The sequence below is a fragment of the Motacilla alba genome, chromosome 14 (assembly GCF_015832195.1).
Source record: "Motacilla alba alba isolate MOTALB_02 chromosome 14, Motacilla_alba_V1.0_pri, whole genome shotgun sequence".
NCBI lineage: Eukaryota > Metazoa > Chordata > Aves > Passeriformes > Motacillidae > Motacilla > Motacilla alba.
This window is the reverse complement of record NC_052029.1, coordinates 14,694,150-14,716,799: the sequence shown is the minus strand read 5'-3', so window position 1 is coordinate 14,716,799 and position 22,650 is coordinate 14,694,150. Positions and strand designations below refer to the sequence as shown.

At 49.5% G+C, this 22,650-nt stretch overlaps 1 protein-coding gene across 3 annotated transcripts; it reads left to right on the top strand.

The window, feature by feature from the left end:
* The first annotated feature begins 10,741 nt into the window (after nucleotides 1–10,741).
* On the top strand, nucleotides 10,742–18,728 carry C1QTNF8 (C1q and TNF related 8). Of its 3 annotated transcripts, none has more exons than XM_038151243.1 (3): nucleotides 10,742–10,854; nucleotides 15,158–15,393; nucleotides 16,417–18,728. In XM_038151243.1, the coding sequence occupies exons 2-3, from the start codon at nucleotides 15,174–15,176 to the stop codon at nucleotides 16,962–16,964; spliced, it is 768 nt and encodes a 255-aa protein (XP_038007171.1). In that variant the 5' UTR covers nucleotides 10,742–10,854; nucleotides 15,158–15,173; the 3' UTR covers nucleotides 16,965–18,728. The 3 variants fall into 3 exon arrangements, with proteins under 3 accessions (XP_038007171.1, XP_038007170.1, XP_038007172.1); XM_038151242.1 differs by lacking the exon at nucleotides 10,742–10,854 and adding an exon at nucleotides 12,673–12,979; XM_038151244.1 differs by lacking the exon at nucleotides 10,742–10,854 and adding an exon at nucleotides 12,673–13,049.
* Nucleotides 18,729–22,650: the final 3,922 nt, after the last annotated feature.

Below are 22,650 nucleotides of genomic sequence, written 5' to 3'. Positions count from 1 at the left end.
ATTTGTGAAGACATCAATAGACTCTGTGAAGATATCAGTGTAATTTGTGAATATATCAACGTAATTTGGGAATATATCAATGTAATTTGGGAAGATTTCAATGTAACCTGGAAAACATAAATGTAATTTTTTAATAATGAAATTTGGGAAGATATCAATGTAATTTGTGAATATATCAATGAAATTTGTGAAGACATCAATAGACTCTGTGAAGATATCAGTGTAATTTGTGAATATATCAATGTAATTTGTGAAGATATCAATGTAATTTGTGAAGATATCAATAGAATTGTGAAAATACCTCTATGAATTGTCAATATCCCGGAGAAAGCATTCCCAGGATTTCTCCTCCGATGCTTCCCAGGTCCAGAGTTCCTGCAAAGCCTGATTGGTTCCAGCCCTGCAGCTGATCAGTCGCTGCCTCCCCTCAGTGCTGCAGCTCTTGCCAACATTTCGGGGCTTTGTCCGGGGCTGATTTCCAGCATCACCCACTCAACCCCACTCTGCTGCTCCCTCCCCGCTCACGGCTCATCCCAGAGCCTCCACCTGGGGCTGGAGCCTCTCCCGGCTCCAGCAGTGACAGCAGAGGGGCCAAAAAGTGGGGACAAAGTGGGGACAGGAGCACGGGTGGGACAGAGGTGGGGAGGAGATGGGGGGCTTTGAGGGGAGACGGAGGCAGAGCCTTCCCAGGTAGGGTGAAATGGGAAGAGGGAGGGGAAAAGAGGGAGAAAGAGGGGGAAAGAAGGGAAAAGAGAGGGAAAGAGGGAAAAATAGGAGGGAAGAGGGGGAAAGAAGGGGAAAAAAGGGGGAAAAGAGGGAAAAGGAAGGGGAAAAGAGAGGGAAAGTAGGAAGGAGGGGGAAAGAGGAAGAAAGAAAGGGAAAAGAGGGAAAAATGGGAGGAAAGAGGGGGAAAGAAGGGAAAAGAGGGGGAAAGTCCTGGCATAGGGGCACAGGAAAAGTGTGGCTCCTCATCCTTGGATCTGTTCAATGCTCATCCAGGTGAAGTCCTTTCCTCTTCAGCTTGTGCCTCTTTTGGGGCTGGATTAGGGAGCTGCAGGGTCTCTTCAGACCTGTCCTAGTGTGACACAGGGCTTTTCAATTTCCCACAACATTCCAAAAACCTGGAAGCTCCACAATGTGCATCCAAGCCTTGAGGACAAGGATGACAACCCTAGAACAGGGGAGACTTCCCTCACCTCCTCTTCATCCTCCCCTTCCCTTAGCCTGGCGTGAACCCCCCCCTCCAATCTGGGACTTTTTAGGTTGAAATTTCAGCATCACAGACCTGGATTCACTTCCCAGATCCCGGGTGCTGCCCGTCCATCCCTTCTCCCCCTCACTCTGGATCTGGGAAGCTGCACGGCCCCGCATCCCCTCCCTCCAGAGCCCCCCCGGAGCCTTGGGAAAAGGCGGCGAGCGCGAGGGAGGAGGGAGCTTCTGCCTGGAACCTCAGCCTCCCCATTAGGAGCGAGCGGGAAGCATTTGCTGGTGGGAGAATGTTCCCGGTGACAGGTCCCAAAATAATTGTGGAGGTGACATGAGTGAGCGACACGGATAACGAACGCGAGTTGGTGGAGCTGCCATCATTTGCTGCGCAGCTCTGTGGTCCCCAAGGAGGCTCTGCCGCCCCCGCCGGGCCTAATTTAAGAGAAAGTTTGGGAGTTCGACTTCACCCTGAGCGGAGCCGAGGTGCTCCAACTTCTCCCGTTCCTCTGGTGGGAGATAAACATTAACTCTTGGCTGGTTGAGGGTTGGGAGTTGATTTCCAGCTATTTTCCAGCCCTCTGGGAAGGGGTAACTCCGTGGTGACTCAGCGTCCCTAAAAATGTGCCCAGTGTGGTGTCCTGAGCCATGGGATGATCCCAAAGGAGTTCACCCCTTTTTAGCAGGACATCAGGGATCAATTCCAGCATTGGAAGGAGCAGGTGTCACCTCCAAAGGCTCCTTTTGCTGATGGCTTTCAGGCAGTTATGACACAAATTCTGGGAAAAGGATTTAGGATCAGGAAAGCTGATCGTAGCCGCAGGGCTGGAGTTCTGTCAGGATTTGGAGGTGTGTTTGTGTACCCTTGGATTTTTTTTTCCAGCTCTGGAAATTTAGATTAAATGCTTTGGGAGGGACAAATCCCTCTGGATTTGGAGCAGAGCTGGACCCTCTCTGTGAATAAATGCAGACCTTTGGGGTGTGATGGTTTAATTTAGAGGTGGCACCTGATGTTGGGCTGAGAGGATTCCCCCCCTCACCCAGTCTGGGAATCCCGCAGATTTTGGGCTGGGAGCCATGAAGGATTTGGGCTGTGGGTCCAAACTTGCACCCTGGAGCCTTTGGGAAGCTCAGGATACCAAGGGATGATTTGCTGCCTTATCACACACCGAGGAGAGAGGAATTCAGCTCCAAATTCCTCTTGCACCAAATCCAGGTGATCATTCTTGTTCCTCCCTTCAAATCTCCCACTGAACTTCCACTTGTGCCTCCAGCAGCAAGGATATGCCGTGATCCTGGAAAAAAAAGCTGACATTTTGCTGGAGAAATCAGCTGGACCATCAGGAGCATCCCTTTGGGGTTTTCCATGACTTTTATATCCAGACAAGCGCAGGGAGTTCCTGTTTGTGCCAATCCAGCAAGGACACCCCATTCCCTCTCTCCTGACGTTCCCTGGAGTAGGTTAAAGAGAGGAGGGAAAGTTGGGTTGGAGGGTTGGGAAGCAGCTGGAGGGGGGACACCAGGAGTGCAGGGTTTGGAGAACATTTCTCCTGAGTTTTCCTCCTCAGTCCCTGAGATTCCTCGAGCTTCAAGTCCATTCCACGGGACGTGTCCTCCCCGCTCCACATCCAAAATTTTCCCACCCCCATCAAATCCCTGCCAAATCCCAATTTCTGTTTGCATCTCCCATATTCCTCCAGAAGCATTAAAACTTCCCAACATTATCATTCCAGATAGTTTCGTTTTCCTCTAAATTAATTAAGTCACTAATTTTCTGACCCTTTCCTTTTCATCTGGGAACTCATGTTCTGGAGAGAATTCCAAACCCCCTCCTACTTTTCTTTCCTGCATGTTTCCTCCAGAGCATCCTAATTAATGATCGTCAGCTTCAACGCCTCCAGATTATTGCAAATGAGTGATGCCTCCCTAATTAATAACGTCTTAATCACGTTTTCAACCTTTGCCATTGCCAGACAGACTGCAGGGAGAGGATTCCTCCGTTTGGGAAGCTCTCCACGGAAATGATGGATGGTTTGGAAGGAATCCCTCTGTGTCTGACACGTGTTTTTCCCATGTTTATCCCAAACACCCCATTCCGAGATAACGTTATCAGCAAAGGCGTTATCAGGGCAGATTTCCCTCGTTTATCACCTGCTCTAGGTGTCAGGGTTAACCGGGTTGGGAATCCTTGGGTTTGCTCCCCTCCACCTGGAATAATTACAATTAAAACATTGATTGTTTTCATTGCAGATAAGGAGCCACATCCACGCGGGGCTGGCATCTCCAGGCCCCGCATTCCAGAAGGTTTTTTCAGCGCAAATCTGGGAAGTATCACAGATCTTTATTCCCCTCTAGTGGCACAGCCACAAACATCCAGCTGAACATCCAAACTGCTTCTTCCTCAGGGATCAGATTTTTTTATTGCTTTGCTTCCCAATTAAAAAAAAAAAAAGTCCAAATATCCAGGGGGTGTTTGATTATTAAACTGATTTTTGATACGTCGAGGGTGGAGGAGGCATTTCCAGCTGCTGCTTTTTCCAGGGTGGGAATGGGGGTCACAACACATTGTCCTGGAAGAGATTCACCCGTCACTCACCATGGGATAAAATCAGGAATCATTTGGAATTCCAGAAGGAGAATTGATGGGAAGAGGAGCATCTTGGGAGAGTCAGCATCACCTGCCTCAAAGGTGCTGGGAGAGCAACTGCACCCCAATCCCTGCATGGAAAAATGGGATTGAGGGGCTCCTGGGGAGGAGTTTGTTAGAGGGGAGCTGTTCTGGGGTTGATGGGGCTTTTTATCCTGCAGGAGAAGGAGGCTGAGCCCATCTGGGTGGCCACATGGTGGGACTGGGATCCAGGGCTGGGAACACTCCTGGAATGTCCAGCTGGGCCACTTTGGATGGGTTCACCCCCTGAAGCAAACCTGGAAAATGAGAGGGATGTGGAAAGCCAGCAGAGATGGGAGACAGGGAATAACGTCAGTGGGGGAATCCTGATATCTGTGAAGTGTAAAATGTTCCTCTTTTTTAAGCTTTTTGTGGCAATTTTGGTTGACTCCAGAATTCCCATTTCCAGCTTTGGATTTGATTCCTCCTGGCAAAGTGGAAGAGGGAAGTTCATGGCACCTCAATTCCCTTGGGAAGAAAAACAAATCAAATCCACTTTTTTAGCTCCAGGGTCAGCACCCACTGAAAACTTCCTTTAAAAAATTAATAAATGATGGAATTAACAGCAGAATTTCCTTTGGAATTGTTTTCCTAAAATACAAGAGTGGCCTCTAGTGGTGTCATCTCCTGAGTTGCCCTTCTTAGGATATGAAGAACAAGTGATTTGACTTACTAATTAGTAATAAATAATTATTATCGGACTTACTAATTAGTAATAAAACATAATTAGAAAATTTAAGAACTCTTTTGGCAACTCAACCCTGTTTTCCCAATAGTTTTTCTGCTCCTTATCAATCGTGATCTTCCCAAGCCAACCTTACCTCAGAAATTAGACTGGAACGAGGGGAATTTTAAATTGGTATTATTTGGGACATTTGATGCTCTTACAATGGGAGCATAAAGAGAATACTGAATGTTTGGGAAATAAAGATAATACTGAATATTTTTTTTTAATAAATTAAGACTTGGAAGAAAGCTCGGTTTGGGGTTTGGTTTGGGGCCTGGTTTGGGGCCTGGTTTGGGATCTGGCTTTGGCCTGGTTTGGGGCCTGCTTTGAGGCCTGCTTTGGGATCTGGCTTTGGCCTGGTTTGGGGCCTGGTTTGGGATCTGGCTTTGGTCTGCTTTGGGGTCTGCTTTGGGGCCTGGTTTGGGATCTGGCTTTGGTCTGCTCTGGGGCCTGGTTTGGGGCCTGCTCTGGGGCCTGGTTTGGGGCGTGGTTTGGGATCTGGCTTCAGTCTGGTTTGGGGTCTGCTCTGGGGCCTGGTTTGGGATCTGGCTTTGGTCTGCTTTGGGGCTTGGTTTGGGATCTGGCTTTGGTCTGCTCTGGGGCCTGGTTTGGGGCCTGGTTTTGGTCTGGTTTGGGATCTGCTCTGGGGCGTGGTTTGGGATCTGGCTTTGGTCTGGTTTGGGGTCTGCTCTGGGGCCTGGTTTGGGGCCATCTCCAGGGCCCAGCTGCAGAATTTCCATGCAGCACTTACAGAGAACAAAGTAAAACCATTTTTTCCCCGGATAAATCCACACATTCCGCATTTGCTATCCCCTCAGGAACACTCTGAGCTTGACTCTCCTTCACCCACCAGTGGCTTTTGTTTCCCACCTGATCAGACCAACCCCGCCTGAATAAATGATTTTAAAGCATTGAGAAACCACTTTTGGCAGTGGTGATCAGCGCCAGCTCTCTCCAAAGCTGTGCCAACCACTCTGGGGGATTATTCGGATTATTCCTGGTTTATTTCCCTCTTTTTGCTGCCAACTTCAGCCCCTGCTTTGTGCAACTGCCTGGCAATTCTCAGGTTCAGCAGGAAGGGAAATGATGATAAATAACTGTGCCAAAAAAAGACAATGGTTTTGAGCTGCTCTGGAGGTTTGGAGAAAGCAGCAAATCCCACAAATTCCCTTTCAAAACTGAGGGAAAAGGGCTGGGTGAGGATGGTATCTCCTGGCAAGGGTTTATAAGGAATAAACATCACACAAAAACCATCACTTATTTCTAGTGAGAGTCCTTCAGTCACAGGGGAAAAAATGTGGGGAGAGGAGTTGCACAGAAATCCTTTCTGGATTTATAGAAATGTTTGGATCTGGCTTTAGGGGTTGAAAATTGGAACTTTTTGCCCTGAGGAGGCATCTGTGCAACAGAAAATCCAGCGGTTGTGTTGTGCAGTTCCTTGTTCCTTGCATATTCCCGTGGCACAGGGAATGGCTCTGCCCAAAACAGGGCAAACCCAGCCCAGGTATCTGCAGGAGAGTCCTGGGAATTATGGGGAAAACCTCCTGGGAATTATGGGAAAAAACCTCCTCAGAATTATGGTGGAAACCTCCTGGGAATGATGGCAGAACCTCCTGGCAATTATGGCAAAAATCTCCTGGGAATGTTGGCAAAAACCTCCTGGCAATTATGGCAAAAACCTCCTGGGAATGATGGCAAAAATCACCTGGGAATGATGGCAAAACCCCTTTGGGAATGACGGCCAAAATTTCCTGGCAATTATGGCAAAAATCTCCTGGCAATGATGGCAAAAGCCTCCAGGGAATTATGGCAAAAGCCTCCTGGGAATTATGGTTAAAGGCCCTGGAAATTATGGCAAAAACCTCCTGGCAATTATGGCAAAAATCTCCTGGGAATGATGGCAAAACCCTTCTGGGAATGATGGCCAGAACCTCCTGGGAATTACAGCAAAAACCTCCTGGGAATTGTGGCAAAAACCTCCCGGGAATGATGGCCAAAACCTCCCTAATCTGTCAGGGCTGGGGAGGAAGAGTGGGAATTCATGGCCAAGCTCTGCTCTGGACCAGGCAGGAGGAGGGATTTCCCTTGGGAAAGCACAAGATTCCATTTTCTATGGAATGGGAATGGTTTGTGTGGGGAGGAACCTTAAAGCCCATCCAGTTCCAACCCCAGCACCTTCCAGGCTGCCCCAAGCCCCGTCCAACCTGGCCTGGGACACTTCCAGGGAGGAGGCGGCCACAGCTCCTCTGGGAATCTGTGCCAGAGCCACCCCATTATTAAAAACTTCTTAATATCTCCTCCAAATCAACCCATCTTTAGGCCAAGCCCATTCCTCGTTGTCCTGTCAGGAATTCCTGGCTTTGGAGCTGCGGGACAAGGTGCCCTTGGCTGGCCAGCAGTGACTCGTGGCAGGGCAAGCTGTGCCCTCGCCGTGCTCCTCCAGGCGTGTCCCAGCTCCCTCTCCTCGGGAGCACAATGATCTTCCCTGACCTTCCAGCTCAAGCTGTTCCCAGGAAAAGGGAGCTCCAGCTGCTCCACAAAAATCCCTTTTGCGCTGAGCCTTGCAGTTGGTTCCAGAAGCTTGCCTGGGGAAAGCTCCTGCATGAGCTCAGCTCGGGGTGTTCCAGGATTCTTGGTCCTCTCAGGAATTTAAAACAGCAAAAAAATTAAATGTAAAATCCTTGGGATTTTGGTCCTCTCATGAATTTAAAATTGAAAAAAAAATTAAATGTAAAATCCTTGGTCCTCTCGGGAGTTTGAAACAGCAAAAAAAAATTAAATGTAAAATCCAAGGATCTTTTTGGGTTCTGGGTTTGTGTCCTGTTTCAAACCCTCCCTGAGATGGTGAAATCCCAACAAATTATTCCCAATAGTTTTGAGGATCCAGGAGGCTGGATGGGAATGCGGCTTCTTGGGAATGAGCCCAACCTCACTTGTGTCCATCTGGAGAGACAGGGAATGAGGGACACAATTCCAATGGGAACTGTGGGATCATCGCAAGGAATGAGGGACACAATTCCTGCAGGAACTATGGGATTATCCCAGGGAATGAGGGACACAATTCCAACGGGAACTATGGGATTCTCCCAGGGAATGAGGGACACAATTCCAACGGGAACTCTGCGATTCTCCCAGGGAATGAGAGACACAATTCCAACAGGAGCTATGGGATTCTCCCAAGGAATGAGGGACACAATTCCAACAGGAACTATGGGATTCTCCCAAGGAATGAGGGACACAATTCCTGCAGGAACGATGGGATTATCCCAAGGAATGAGGGACACAATTCCAACGGGAGCTGTGGGATTCTCCCAAGGAATGAGGGACACAATTCCTACAGGAACTATGGGATTATCCCGAGCACCTCCCGTGCTGCTGCCCGGCACTGAGCATCCAGCAGGGCTCCAAATCCAGTTTGCAGGAATTCATTGGGACTCCAGGCTCTGGAAAACACAAACACAAAGTCAGCCTCATTATTTGGTTGGGAATAGCGGGGCTTGGAATATTTTGCATCCATATGAAACACAACTGGGGGTGCCCAAAATTCCACATGAGGCTCAGCTCGGATTAAAAACTCCCATGGATTAAACCAAACATTCCAAGAAACAGCAGCAAACCCCACTCTCCCACTGGCTGTGTTACAAACTGAGACCACAGCTCCTTGGAGAAGCTCCCTGGTTAACCCTTTGTTTGCCTGGATTTTCCCTGGATTTCCAGAGGCTGGGCTATCATGGGGAGGTTTTACAGCTGTGAGGCCATTCCCACTTTTCCTGCCTCTCCAGCTCCTTCTCCAGCTTCCCTGCAGCCTCTCCAGGGGGGCTCTGAGGTGCCCAAACCTTCCTTTCTCCAGGGGAACTTTCCCAATTTTCTCAGCCTCTTCTTTCCTACCTGGGTATTGTTGAATTCCCTCTTTTTTGGACTCCTTATTCCTCATTTTTCTGCACTGATTTTTGCTTTGGTTTTTTTTTTGGTGTTTTTTTTCCTCCTACACGGACAAAATCCAAGCTCTATAAATCCACTGTGTAAACAGGAATATCCTTCCCTGAATGGGATTATTATTCCCAAAAAGCAAGCTGTCATTCCAAGAGGCCAAATCCTGTTTATTCTGGAGACACCGGCACTGCTTACACAAAATCCAGACTAAATTAAAAGCTCCCATTTGGACCATTCCTGGACAGTTTGGGACCAGTTTTCCAGGTTTTCAGACCTCTAAATCCTCTTTTTTTTTCTTCACTTTAGTCCCTGTTTTCCTGTCCACTGTGGGAGCTCCTGGCAGCAGCCTCACCCCCTGTGGAAGCAGAGCTGTGCCCACTCAAATTCCAGATTTTTTTTGGCCTTGGAGAGCTTGGAGGAGCTGGGATCAGAGGGTGCCCCATGGAGAGCTGGATCCTGCTCAGGATCATGCCAGGACAATGGGAAAACTTTTTTTTTAATAAAAAATATTTTCATTAATTAAAAACCTTTTCTTTATAAAAATATTTTATTTATAAAACTATTTTATCCATAAAATATTTCACTCATAAAGTATTTTCCTTCTAAAAATATTTTTCTTTTCAATTTTAAAATTTATTTCTATTCAAAAAATCCCTTTTTAATTAAAAAAAAATCATCACCTGCTCATTTCATTAAACTCCACCGATTCCAAACCATTCCTGACAAAACTCATCCGCCAAGGATTTTTTTTCCCTTATTTATCCCAGCTCCACCCATGGATTTAAAGGTTGTTTTCCTTCTTTTATTTGGAAAAGCTGTTCCAGAGCTGTGTCAGCTTTTCCATGGAAACAGCCCCGCCTCTGCTCCAGGGCTCAGAGCTGAGGGGAGCACTGGGAGCTGGGGCAGAACGGGAATTTCTGGGAGCTCCGATGGAGCAGGAAAGCTCCAGGGAAGGGAATATTTAAACCTGGATTGGGAAAGGCACAGAGAGGGCAAAACTCCCCTTTCCCTCCTGGTGTTGCCAGGCTGATCCAAGATTCCCTTTTCCTTCTCATCCCTGCTCAAGGAATGATGCTGGAGCTGCCGCGGGATGCCTGGATCTTCCAGCCCTGCAATTCATGGGAATCAGGGGGAAAGGGAAAGGGAAAGGAAAGGGAAAGGGAAAGGGAAAGGGAAAGGGAAAGGGAAAGGGAAAGGGAAAGGGAAATGAAAAGGGAAAGGAAAAAGAAAATGAAAAGGGGAAGGAAAGGGAAAAGGAAAAGGAAAAGGAAAAGGAAAAGGAAAAGGAAAAGGAAAAGGAAAAGGAAAAGGAAAAGGAAAAGGAAAAGGAAAAGGAAAAGGAAAAGGAAAAGGAAAAGGAAAAGGGAAAGGGAAAGGGAAAGGGAAGGGGAAAGGGAAAGGGAAAGGGAAAGGGAAAGGGAAAGGGAAAGGGAAAGGGAAAGGGAAAGGGAAAGGGAAAAGAAAGGGAAAGGAAAATTCAGGGCCCAAAGTGACTTGAAATAAATCCCCGAAATGTTTTTCCCAAGGAAGCGACCGAGGGTAAAAAAGTGTGGGCACAACAATCATGGAATTCTGGAATGGTTTGGCTTGGGAGGGACCTTCAAGCTGGTCCAGGTCAATGAGCAGGGACAATTCCCTCCCTGGGACAATTCCCGGGGTGCTCCAAACCCAATCCAGCCTGGCCTTGGACACGGCCAGGGATCCGGGGGCTGCCACAGCTTCTCTGGGAAATCCATTCCAGCCCCTCCCAGGGAAGAATTCCTTCCCAATATCCCATGTTCATCCCCCCCCTGTTTCACCTCAAAACCATTCCCACTTTTCCAGCTCATGCACAAATCCCTGAGGTTTTATTGTGGCTTCGTTGTTTCCTTTTTTTCCTTTCTTCTGCCTAAAAAGATGCCGAAAACTCCCAAGGAAAAATTCTTTCCATGTGATCCCAGCACTTTCCCTCTTGGCTGGAGCTCTGGATGTGGTTTTGGGTTCTGTGGTGGAGTTTTGTTCATCCTTTTTTTTTTTAAATCCCTTTTTTTTTTTCACTTTTTATTTCCATCCCTGGGAGAGGCCCTGTGGAATTCCAGACTGGCAGCGAATCCCGAGGAAACCGGAGCGGGACAAAGGCTCAGGAGCCCGGCACAAGTTGGTGCAAGCAAAGAAAACCGGGGGAAAAAATTCCTTTTGCCAAGGTTTCCTAAGGATCCAGGCTGACTTTCCGTGTTTCTCTTGGATCCCAGCACGGAGGAAGCTGCAGCCGGGCTGGAGAGCTGCAGCAGCAGCAGCTGAGCAGCGGCAAGGGAAGGAAAATCCAGGGATTCTGAGGGACCAGGTGAGTTACAGGGATCGGGATAAAGGGCTGGGGATCCTGTGGGAACAGCGTTCCCACCCTGCTGAGCAGATTCCCTGGGAAAGGCAGGAGTGAGGGGGTTTGGGAGTGCTGGGCTGGCTTTAATTTGTCCCAATTAAAATTCCCTGTCCCGTTATCCACCCTGCACACCCCAGGACGGAGCTCTTCCCAGCGGGATGCCGCTCCCGGCGGGATGGGGATGGACACAGGGCAGGAAGGAGCCGCTTCCCGGAGTCTCCACAGGCGTGGAAACTTCCAGGGAATTCGCTTCTCCAGCCCTTTGGAATGCGCTGCTCGCTCCGGGACGGGAGCGTGGCCGGGCGGGATCCAGGCACCGCATCCTGGGGGAAAATCCCAGCCGGGACCCTCCGCAGGGACAACCCCGACTTGTCACTGAATTCCGAGCACTGGCAAATCCCGGGAAAGCTGCTTTTCCATCGGGAAGGGCGAAGGAGGGATCGGTGCCGTCAGGGGGGTTTGTCCTGCGGGAGAAGCTGCCCTGGGAATGACTTTTACTGTAATTCCTGCTGAATCACCGCCTGGGCTGGCTCGGGAGCCGGGAATTCTGCCAGGGAGCCGCCCAGCCTGGAGCAGGGACAATTCCAGGACACTGCAGGAGTCAGAGGTGCGGGCAGGGACACGGGGAAGGAGAGAGGGAAGAGCTGTTCTTTGGGAATCGGGAACATCCTCCTGCTCCCTGTCCGTGTTCCTTGGGAATCAGGAGCATCCTCCCGCTCCCTGTCCATGTTCCTTGGGAATTGGGAACATCCTCCTGCTCCCTGTCCGTGTTCCTTGGGAATCAGGAGCATCCTCCCGCTCCCTGTCCATGTTCCTTGGGAATTGGGAACATCCTCCTGCTCCCTGTCCGTGTTCCTTGGGAATCAGGAGCATCCTCCTGCTCCCTGTCCATGTTCCTTGGGAATCAGGAGCATCCTCCTGCTCCCTGTCCCAGGGCAGGGTAGAACCTTGGGATAAAGAGAAAAAAAAGGGAAAACTTGTTGCCTTTGGAATTACAAACCTCCTCCTGCTCCCTGTCCGTGTTCCCTTGGGAATGAGGAGCATCCTCCTGCTCCCTGTCTGTGTTCCCTTGGGAATGAGGAGCATCCTGTCCCAGTGCAGGGTGGAATCCTGGGATAAAGGGAAAGAAAAAGGGAAATCTTGTTGCCTTGGGAATCACGAACATCCTCCTGCTAGGGCAGGATGGAATCTTGGGAATTTGCAGGAATTTCCATCCAGGCACAGCCTCTCCCCCGCAGCACCCCCACGGAATTGTGCTAAATCCATCCAATCCCCCCGGGGTGCAGGGATATTTCCTTGGGAACCTCGGTCTCTTCCCATTCCTGGGGAATTCCTGGTGAATTCCCAGCAGGTGAGCACCCAGTGGTTGCTGCTCAGGGCTGGCTCCTCCCAGGATGGAGGAATTCAGGGAATCACCCGCACTGGAAACAGGCCCAGGCTCAAAAAAAGCACCAGAAAATGAAAAATAAACTGGATAATTGGAAAAGGAGCTGCAAATTCCCAGACGAATGATCCCCCAGGCACTGCAAATCCAGCTGCAGCTCCACTCCTGGATCTCTCCATGGCTGGATCCTGTTTTTCCCTCCTTCCTGCCTCCCTCACAGCTCCAGCAGCACATCCAGCCCCTCTTCTCCATCATCCCAGGCTTGGATAAACACCCGGGACAAGGACCTCGCTCATCCTCCAACCACGACAGGCAGTGGGAATTCCTAACCCACTTCCTTTTTGGGATGCAAACATTCCTGCCTGGGAGTTCTCACATCTCTTCCGCCACAGCCCAGCTCCTGAAGGATCTCTGGGATATTTTGTCCAGCAGGAGCTGCCGGAGCTCGGCACCCGAATCCAGCAGCATTTTCCTTGGAAAACACCCAAAATCCTCCAGCGTTTTGGGCTTTTCCACAAGGAGCTGCCCAGTAAGAAATTTCAGCTCCTCCTGGGGGAGAAAATAAAACAAATCCCGGGGAAATCCTTTCCAAGAGGAAGCACAGTGCCGGACAATCCCAGCCCTGAGGATGCCTCGTTTCCTGCTGCTCCCGATCCAAGGAGCTCCGGAGCCGTGAGGAGCTTCAGGCTGGAGAGAAGATAAAAGGTAAAAAAGGCACAGCTGGAATGTTTTCCATGTTTCTGGAACGGCGCTGAGCTTCGAGGCTGGCACATCCGTGAGTTTTCCGTCAAGGTTTTGGGTTTAACTGTGGGGTTTTGATCGAGGTTTGTCCCCAGTTAAAAGGGGCAGTGCCTGGTGTTGTCCATGATTTTAAGGCAAGGGTAGTCATGGATTTCTTTTCCAAGTGAAGCCCTAGGAATAACAGGGAGGAAAATATCAGCAGGAATTCAGAGCATGGCTCAGGAAATCCCAGAATTCCTGAGGCTGGAAAAGCCCTTCAAGACCATCAAGTCCATCCTGGGCTGGTTTTCCAGGATTTTCTGCCCATTTAATCTTCCTGTGTTTCTATTCCCGGCTGGAAACTCAAAGATGGCTTTTAAAAGGGTTTAATTACATGGAATTCAAGCAATGAATGCTGATGGAAAAGGGGGATTGATCCCTCCTCCAGCTGCTACTGGAATGAGGAGCAATTACAAATCCAAAGGTATTTCTAGTCCTGAAGGATTTCAGGAAAGAACATTCCCTGCTCTCAGAGGGAAAGTCATTATTTTCCTGCTAATAAGGATTTCTTGGATTTCCAGGAAGCTGGAAAGGTGTGACTGACACTTCTTTTGCAGCAGGGAAGAATGGGAAGAAAACATTTCCCAGGAATGCTGGTCCAATCCCTCTCCTGACAGGTTTTTCCTCCTTTTATCCCCCTGGCTCATTTCGTTCCCAGGGAAGCAGCTCCAAGGCTGGAAGTTCTCCCTCTGGGTGTGCATGGAATGAAATCCATGAAGTCCATGAATCCTGGATTTCCAGTGGAATCCAGGCCATCCAGCACCCCCTTCCCGACCTATTCCAGGAATTCCAGCTGGTGGAAGAGGAGCCATTCCCAGCCCAGGGTCATCCCGAGTCCATCTCACTAATTGGGCTTTGGAGAAGATCCAGGGAGGCAGCAATCCAAGAAATCCGTCCTGGATGAGGCTCCACTGCAGTCAGTGCAATGACACTAATTACACATGGAATGGGAATGAGTGGTCAGTCTCCAGCTCCAGTCCTTCCCTGGGAACAGGTCAGTGAGGAGCCAGAGAAAATTCCTCTTCTTTCCACCTGTTCCTAGGGAGGGATTGGAGCTGATTCTGGGATAAATCCAGGGGGAAAATGCCTTTGATATGGAAAATAGAGGAATTTTCTCTGGCTCCTCACTGATCTGTTCCTAGGGAAGGGTTGAGCTGAATCTGGGAGAAATCCAGGGGAAAAAAATGCCTCAGATGGAGAAAAAAGAGGAATTTTCTCCCTGGATTTCTCCCAGAAACAGCTCAAATTTTCCTTAGAAACAGGTAAATGAGGAGCCAGGGAAAATTCCTCTTTTTTTTCCTCCATGTAAGGCATTTTTTTTCCCTTGGATTTCTCCCAGCATCAGATGGAAATCAGACAGATGAAAATCTAACAAAGGATTCCCAAACCCCAGAGTTGGTGCCGAGCAAATCCAGTTTGGTGCGGTTTGGTGCAGCTCTTTGGGTTTCCATTCCACACATGGGAAAATCAAACTGGAAAATACACAGAGGAATTCCGATTGGAAGAGAATATGGGAATGGATAAACCATGGAAAGAAGTCACCAGCAAGACGCCGCCACAAAATATTTAAAGATAGAAAAGCTTTTGATTTCTTTTGGTTTTTTTTTCTTCTGGGCCTTTCCTCCCAAAAAAAATCAGGTTTCGGCTCTATATTTAAATAAAATTCCATATTTTTGCCCTTCATTTTGAATTTTTTGGGATACTGAGGCACCAGACAAACCAACAGAGCATCACTTTTGTCATTTCCCCAGAAATTTCCCATAGCGGTCGTTCCAAGAGCTTTTCCAGCGGAGTTTGTCAAGAGCTTTTCCAGCGGAGTTTCTCAAGAGCTTTCCCAGCGGAGCTTCTGCTCCCAGCAGGTTTTGTTTGGCTTGGGATTTTTTTCCCCCCGTCCTTTTGTTGACCTGGTGTCTCTCAGCAGCTGTCACAGGTAATGCCAGCCAGGAATCGCCTTTTCCAGCGCTCCGAGGGGCACCATTCCCACCCGGAGTCTCCCGGCGCCGCTCCAGGATCCGTTAATCATTAACCCCAAGGAAAGCACTCGCCAGGTGGCCCTGATTGGGATCGCCCCGTTAATGGTTTGCGTTCCCTCTCCCCCCCCAGCTGCTCCCGAGGGAGGATGAGCGCCGTGGTCCTGCTGCTGCTGCTGCTTCCCGCCGGGAATGGCGCATCCCAGGCGGAGCAGGCGCTGCCCAGGCGGCGCCTGGCGTGCGTGAGGTGCTGCGGGCCCTCGGAGCAGCCCGTGTCCATCTTCTCCCAAAGGTCCGCCAGGATGAGCGGCCACCCCGAATATTCCGTGCCCAAAATCCAGCCCACCATCGACATCACCATCCTCAAAGGTGGGTGCAGCTCCTTTTCCTTGCCGCTCTTCCTCGGTGCTTCCCTACCGAAAAATTCAGCTCAAAATTCAAGAGCAAGGGCAAGGGGCGCCCAAAAGTGCCCAAAATCAGGTCCAGGGGTGCCCAAATTGTGGTTGTGCTCAAATGTGCCCCAAAGTGCCAAAACAAGGTCAAGGGATGTCCAAAAATGTGCCCAAGCAAAGGCCAAGGGGTGCCCAAAATGTGGTTGTGCCCAAAATGTGCCCCAAATAAAAATCAAGGGGTGCCCAAAATGTGGTTGTACCCAAATGTGCCCAACACAGGGTCAAGGGGCACCCAAAACAAGGTCAAGATGTGCCCAAATTGTGCCCAAAGGTCAAGGGGTGCCCAAAAGGTTGTCGTGCCCAAAATGTGTCCAAAACAAGGTCAAGGGGTCCCCAAAATATGGTGGTGCCCAAACATGGCCCAGAGTTAATCCCTCTGGGAATTGGGAAGCTGCTGATATCTGGTTGATATTCCTGGGTTAATCCTTCTGGGAATTGGGTAGATGCTGATATCTGATTGATATTCCCAGGTTAATCCTTCTGGGAACTGGGCAGCTGCTGATATCTGCCCGATATTCCCAGGTTAATCCTTCTGGGAATTGGGCAGCTGCTGATATCTGCCCGATATTCCCAGGTTAATCCTTCTGGGAATTGGGCAGTTGCTGATATCTGATCGACATTCCCAGATTAAACCTTCTGGGAATTGGGAAGCTGCTGATATCTGATAGATATTCCCAGGTTAATCCTTCTGGGAACTGGGCAGCTGCTGATATCTGCCCGATATTCCCAGATTAATCCTTCTGGGAATTGGGAAGCTGCTGATATCTGATCGATATTCCCAGGTTAATCCCTCTGGGAACTGGGCAGCTGCTGCTATCTGCCCGATATTCCCAGGTTGGGCAAATGCCCAGCAGCTCCTCTGCTGCTTGTCTCCAGGCCATTCCTGGGCCCTGAGCTCCCCACCCTTGTGTTTTCCCACACTCTTCCCTCCCCCTGGCAGGCGAGAAGGGCGAGATGGGCGAGCGGGGATTCCCTGGAGCGGCCGGGAAGGCGGGAGAGCGAGGATCCCGCGGGCCGAGCGGCCGCAAGGGCCAGAAGGGCCAGCCCGGGCCCCAGGGCCACTCCTGCAAGCAGCTCTTCGCCGCCTTCTCCGTGGGCCGCCGGAAGCCCCTGCACAGCTCCGACTACTTCCAGCACGTCACCTTCGACACGGAGCTCGTCAACCTCTACCAGCACTTCAACATGTTCTCCGGGAAGTTCTTCTGCTACGTCCCTGGGATTTACTACTTCAGCCTCAACGTGCACACCTGGAATTTCAAGGAGACCTACGTGCACCTGATGAGGAACGAGCAGGCCGTGGCCATCCTGTACGCCCAGCCCAGCGACAGGAGCATCATGCAGAGCCAGAGCCTGATGCTGGATCTGCAGGAAGGGGATGAGGTTTGGATCAGGATGTTCAAGAGGGAGAGGGAAAACGCCATTTACAGCGAGGAGTCAGATGTTTACATCATCTTCAACGGGCACCTGATCAAACCCGCCCTGGAGTAGGAGCTCCTCGGCTCCAGGGTGAAGCTCTGGGCCACCCAGCCAGTCTTCCCTCTAGAAGTGCATCTCAAATTCCATCGGGAATGGTTGTAGCCCTGGAAGAGTTGTTTTCCCGCATCCGTGTGGATCCGAGCTGCGCAAGAATTCCAGAAGGTTCCCAGCTCCCTTTGTGGCCCCTCAGGAGCACCCCTGGTGTTTGTCCAATTCCCAGCAAAACTTTCCCTTTTTTCTCTGCGTCTCCCGTTCCATTTGGAATATTTGCAGCCCTTGGAAGGGTGGTTTTTCCACTCATTTATGGATGGAGGGAGCTGTTCCAACTGCACGACAATTCCAGAAGTTTTCCAGCTCTCTGTGTAGCCCCTCAGGAACATCCCTGAAGAGCTGCAAAGTTGGCAGCAAAAAATTTCCCTTCTTTCCCTGCATCTCCCATTCCATTTGGAATATCTGCAGCCCTTGGGAGGGTGGCTCTCCACCCCTGAGTGGACAAAGGTGGCTGTTCCACCTGCACAAAAATTCCAGAAGGTTCCCAGGTCCCTGTAAAGACCCTCAGGAACATCCCTGAAGAGTTTGCCAAGTTGACGGCAAAAATTCCACCTTGCTGTGCATCTCCTGTCCCGTTTGGAATATTTGAAGGGTGGTTTTCCACCCCCGTGGGGATGGAGGGAACTGTTCCACCTGCACAAAAATTCCAGAAGATTCCCAGCTCCCTGTCTAGCCCCTCAGGAACATCCCCAAAACTTTGCCAAGTTGGCAGCAGAATTTCCCTCCTTTGCTGTGCTTTAGATGAGGAATTGTAATAATTAGGAAATAATTACAATAAAATAATTACCCCTAAGGACAAGAGCAGTTATCCAGGTGCTAATTAAGGAATTTTGTTATTCCTGCAAAAATCTCAGCTAATTAGAGCCGCCCCCCCCTCCTCAGCAGAACCACGTTGGCTCCTCTCAGGCAGAAATTTTGGCATTAAAATCAATATTTTGCACAGGAATTGATCCCAAATTCCAGTTTGGTTCCATTCTGTTCATATTCCATGGCTCCAGCAGAATGGTGGAATTAGAGAAATAGCAGCAGATGGATTTGGGAAAGCTTTTCCAGGGAAACAGAGCTTGGAACAGCCACCAGTTCCAGAGAAAAACTTCCCAGAAGAACATCCAGCCTGCCTGGGAATGTGCTTCCCAACTGAACAAAATGCTGGGAATTTGGGATTTGCCAAGCTGGGGTTTCAGGCTGTGCTCCCATCTGGATGTTCCCGTTCTGGAGCACCATCATTTCTGGGAAATGGAGGAAAAACTGGAAAGAAAAAGGTTTTGGGGGTTTTTTATATTTTTAGGGATTTCGGGCTTTTTCCTCCAGAAATTACCACCTTGGTGCACCATCATTTCTAGAAAATGGAGGAAAAATGGGAAAGGAAAGTGATTTTTTTCTTCAAGCAGTGATTTTTAGGGATTTGGGGGTGTTTTTCCCAGAAATTACCATTTTATGGCACCATCATTTATGGAAAGTGGAGGAAAAACTGGAAAGAAAAAGGAGCTTTTCTCCAAGCAGTGATTTTTAGGGATTTGGGGTTTTTTCCTAAAAAATTATGGATAGAACCATGGTGCGTGCAGCAAAACCCCATCATTTTATCCCATTCCTCCTTCTCCTTTCTCCCAGTCTCTCGTTTGCTTCCCAAACCTTTTGTACAAAGAATCCAGGGAATTTCTTGCCAGGAAATCGCTTCCATGGATTTCACCTTCCCCAGCTTTGGGAAAAGCAGCTGAAATAAAGATTTTGCTTTCAGTACCTTGGGTTGTTTCTCTCTTTTCCATAAGTTTTCCCACATTCCCTGGCTAAAAGCACCACACTGACCCTGGAAAAGTCTCTGGGGGCAATTTTAGCTCCTTTAATCCAAAGAATTCCCAAAAGGAAGCTGTCACCAACTCCTTTTCCTCTAAACCAATCCCAAATCTTCAAGATCTCCCCAATTTTCCTGAAAATGGGGACTTTTGAGTAAAAAATTCCAGCTAAAAATGCATCCCAAGCATTGAAACCTCCTGCTTCCCACAACCTGCATCCTGAAAAGGAAACCTGGGAGATTTCCATGATTTTAAGGCCGCACTGGAGAGCTCCACACCTTTTTCCCTCCTTTTCCTAATTCTAATCCCATCCCTAGTTTGGAAAAAGAATTCCCAGGCTGGCAGGATCTCTGTGGTGGAGCAGGAGCATTCCCAGCTGGTCTGGAATTCCTCATTCCTCACAGATCCAGATCCAGCAGTTTTCCCACAATTTTGATCCTTTCCCATCTCCCATTTGCTGCACTGATTAAAATTACAATTAAAAATTCCCTGATTATTGCCAGGGCTGGGAAAAAAACCCACCCAGAACGTTTCCAATCCACAGAATTCCAGAGAAGTCCCTTTCTCCTGGGAAGCAGCAAAAATCCATCATTTTTATCCCTGAATAAACTCACCTCCAGGAGAGATATTTGGATTTTGGAGCCCTCATGACTCATCCCAGTGCCAGGAGCAGGGGAATCCTTAAATCCACATCGATTCCAGGGGCACCATGACCTTTCCAAGCATTCCAAAGGGATCCACAGGATCCAAATTACCCCAAATGGCCTAAAAACCACCAGGAATCCCAACCTGCCGAGGTTTTGGGGGGAAAAGTGGAATATGTCAAAGCTGGATGTTCCCATGGCCACGTTTTAAATCATTGTTCCAGGGCTGGACGCCCCTTTTGGGAAGGAAATTTCCCTAAAATCCAACTTAAACCTCCCCTGCTCTGCTTGTTGAGCTCCCTCTATCCCGGGAATTCCACAATCCCTCATTCCCGTCTCCTCCCAGCCTGTTTTGGGGATAAAGAGGGAAAACATGAAATCTGCATCAATTCCAGGGGCAAAATCCGCAGGATCCAGATGCCCTAAAAACCACCAGGAATCTCAGCCTGCTGACGTTTTTGGGGAATGAATTGGAATCTCTAAAAGCTGAACGTCCAAAGATTTTCCCAGTGCCACCTTTTAAAATCCCTTTTCCAGGCTGGAATTCCTAAAATCCAAGTTAAACCTCCTCTGCGCTGTGTTGTTCTGCCCCCTCTATCCCGGGAATGCCACAACCCCTCATTCCCACCTCCTCCTGTGCTGTTTGGGGTTAAAGAGCCTGTTTGGGTGTGGTTCCATCCCTCTGGATGGATTTTTCTCGGGAATAACAACAGGCACCGGTGCCTTGGGCAAACTCTTCCCTTCCTCTCCAGGAGGAAACTTTGGATTTACGACAGGAACGGTGAGATAACATCGAGGCCGATAAGGAAACCAGGCAACAAATCAGGCTAATGGATTGCCTCTGGATGAGTGGAATGGGATTTAATGACTCCAGCAAGGATCTATCCCGCCCCAAGGATTGGGAGGAAATGCAGGAGATGGGAGGGGAAAGTGGGAAAACAAACAGAGAGCGCTTCCAAGCCAGGGAGCAATCCTGGCTAAAAGCTGGGATGGAGACTTTGGCCTTCCACACCCTCCCTGCAGGCTGGGAATGGCAATTCCCAAAGCCTGGACAGGCTGGGAATGGCAATTCCCAAAGCCTGGACAGGCTGGGAAATTCCCAAATCTGAACAGGCTGGGAATGGCAATTCCAAAACTTTGGACAGGCTGGGAATGGCAATTCCCAATCCCTGGACAGGCTGGGAATGACAATTCCTAAACTCTGCACAGCCTGAGAATGGCAATTCCCAATCCCTGGGCAGGTTGGGAATGGCAATTTCCAATCCCTGGGCAGTCTGGCAATCTCAATTCCCAAACTCTGGACAGGCTGGAATCTCCATCCTTCCCTGGAATGAGAGATGGGATTCATTTGGGGGTTCCCTGTTCTTGCTTCCTGTTCCTGTAAATCCTGAGGATTCCTCATTCTCTTCCTGATTTTCCAGAGTGGTTTTATTTTTCCTGGCAAGATCCAGGCAGCAGCACCCAGAGAATCCATGTGTGCTCTCTGCCCTCAGCAGCTTTTCCTTGCTTAATTTTGGGAGATTTCCTGTTCTCTCCCAGGATTCTCAGTGAAATCCCTGGGATTTGGATGGGGCAGGGCCTTCCTGTGGGGATGACTCGGGATTTGGGTCCTTGCAGGGCTGGGTTTGGCCCCGCAAAGATGTGGGAAGAGCTTCATCCCCTCGGGAATGGGCAAACAGGGAGGATGGGCTGGATCCCTGGGGTGAGGAGGGGTTTGCTTCCCTGTTCCCAAAGCTGTGGATCTTTCCTCCCCAGCTGCATTTGTATTCCAGCCAAAAGCTGCTGCAGAGGTTTGGGCACCCAGCAATTCCTGCCAGACATTGGGAATGACAGCCTAATGCTATTTCCAGGGAAAAATCACATTAAAATCAGCTCTCCAGGGAATTGCTTCTTCTCTGGATTGTTCTGGAAGCAAATCCCTCTCTGCTGGCTCCAGGCTGGAATGCTGCAATCTCAGCCACCCCAAGGCCGTTTCAGGAGTGAAATTCCACGTGCAGGAAACTGAGGAATTGCCACTGGATTTGGGGTTTTGCTGATCCGAAACCCAGCACAGAGCCTGGGAATTGCCAGGGGATCACATTGGAATTGTCTCCCTTTTTCCATGCAAGGAAGAATCCAAAACAATTCCTCCACCAGATCATTTTTCCCTGTTTTTCTGTGTTTTCATCCCTTTTAAGTCAGAATCCTGAATTTTTCCAGGGTGGAAAGGACACCTGGACAGGGATGGGCTCAGTGCTGCCAGAGATCTTTTCCCACCTCAGTGATCCTGTGATTCCAGGGATGCAGAACCCTCCGTTCCCATTCCCTGCCCCTATCCGTGTGGCCCAGCTCAGCTCCCAGGTTTTTATCCGGTCAGAAATCCACAGATCTGCTTTTCCCTCCCTGAGAACGTGCTGGAAAAATCCAAACACCATCGAGTGCCATGAATTAATTCGGTGGAAATGCCTCTGATTCCTGTCAGGAGCCAGGCACAGACACGCCAGGAAATAAAAGAATTCCAAGTGTGGGATGGGGGCTGTCAGCCCTGTCTGGCACCTGGCATATGGGGCTGGAATCTGCGGGAAAAACGGGACAGGGATGCAAACAGGATGCTCTCATTAATTCTGGGAATGCATAATTAATTAATTACCCAGCCCAGGGGAGCTGCTGTCACCACAGCTCCCGGAGCCAGCGCTTCTCCTCAGGTGAAGCGGGAATTGTGTATGGGATTTGTGCCCCTTGGTTTTTGGGAGCAGGAATTGTGTATGGGATTTGTGCCCCTTGGTTTTTGGGAGCAGGAATTGTGTATGGGATTTGTGCTGCCTGGATCTTGGAAGCAGGAATTGTGCAGGAATTGTGTATGGGATTTGTGCCCCTTGGTTTTTGGGAGCAGGAATTGTGTATGGGATTTGTGCTCCTTGGTTTTTGGGAGCAGGAATTGTGCAGGAATTGTGTATGGGATTTGTGCTCCTTGGTTTTTGGGAGCAGGAATTGTGCATGGGATTTGTGCTGCCTGGCTCTTGGAAGCAGGAATTGTGCAGGAACTGTGCATGGGATTTGTGCCCCTTGGTTTTTGGGAGCAGGAATTGTGCAGGAACTGTGCATGGGATTTGTGCCCCTTGGTTTTTGGGAGCAGGAATTGTGCAGGAATTGTGTATGGGATTTGTGCCCCTTGGTTTTTGGGAGCAGGAATTGGGCGTGGGATTTGTCCTGCCTGGCTCTGTTGCCCCT

What these genes read in the sequence shown, in the direction of transcription:
- C1QTNF8 (XM_038151243.1), top strand. Translation starts at nt 15,174, where the DNA reads ATGAGCGCCGTGGTCCTGCTGCTGCTGCTGCTTCCCGCCGGGAATGGC. An exon ending in CGACATCACCATCCTCAAAG is followed by an intron (nt 15,394 to 16,416) that starts GTGGGTGCAGCT and finishes TCCCCCTGGCAG; the next exon opens with GCGAGAAGGGCGAGATGGGC.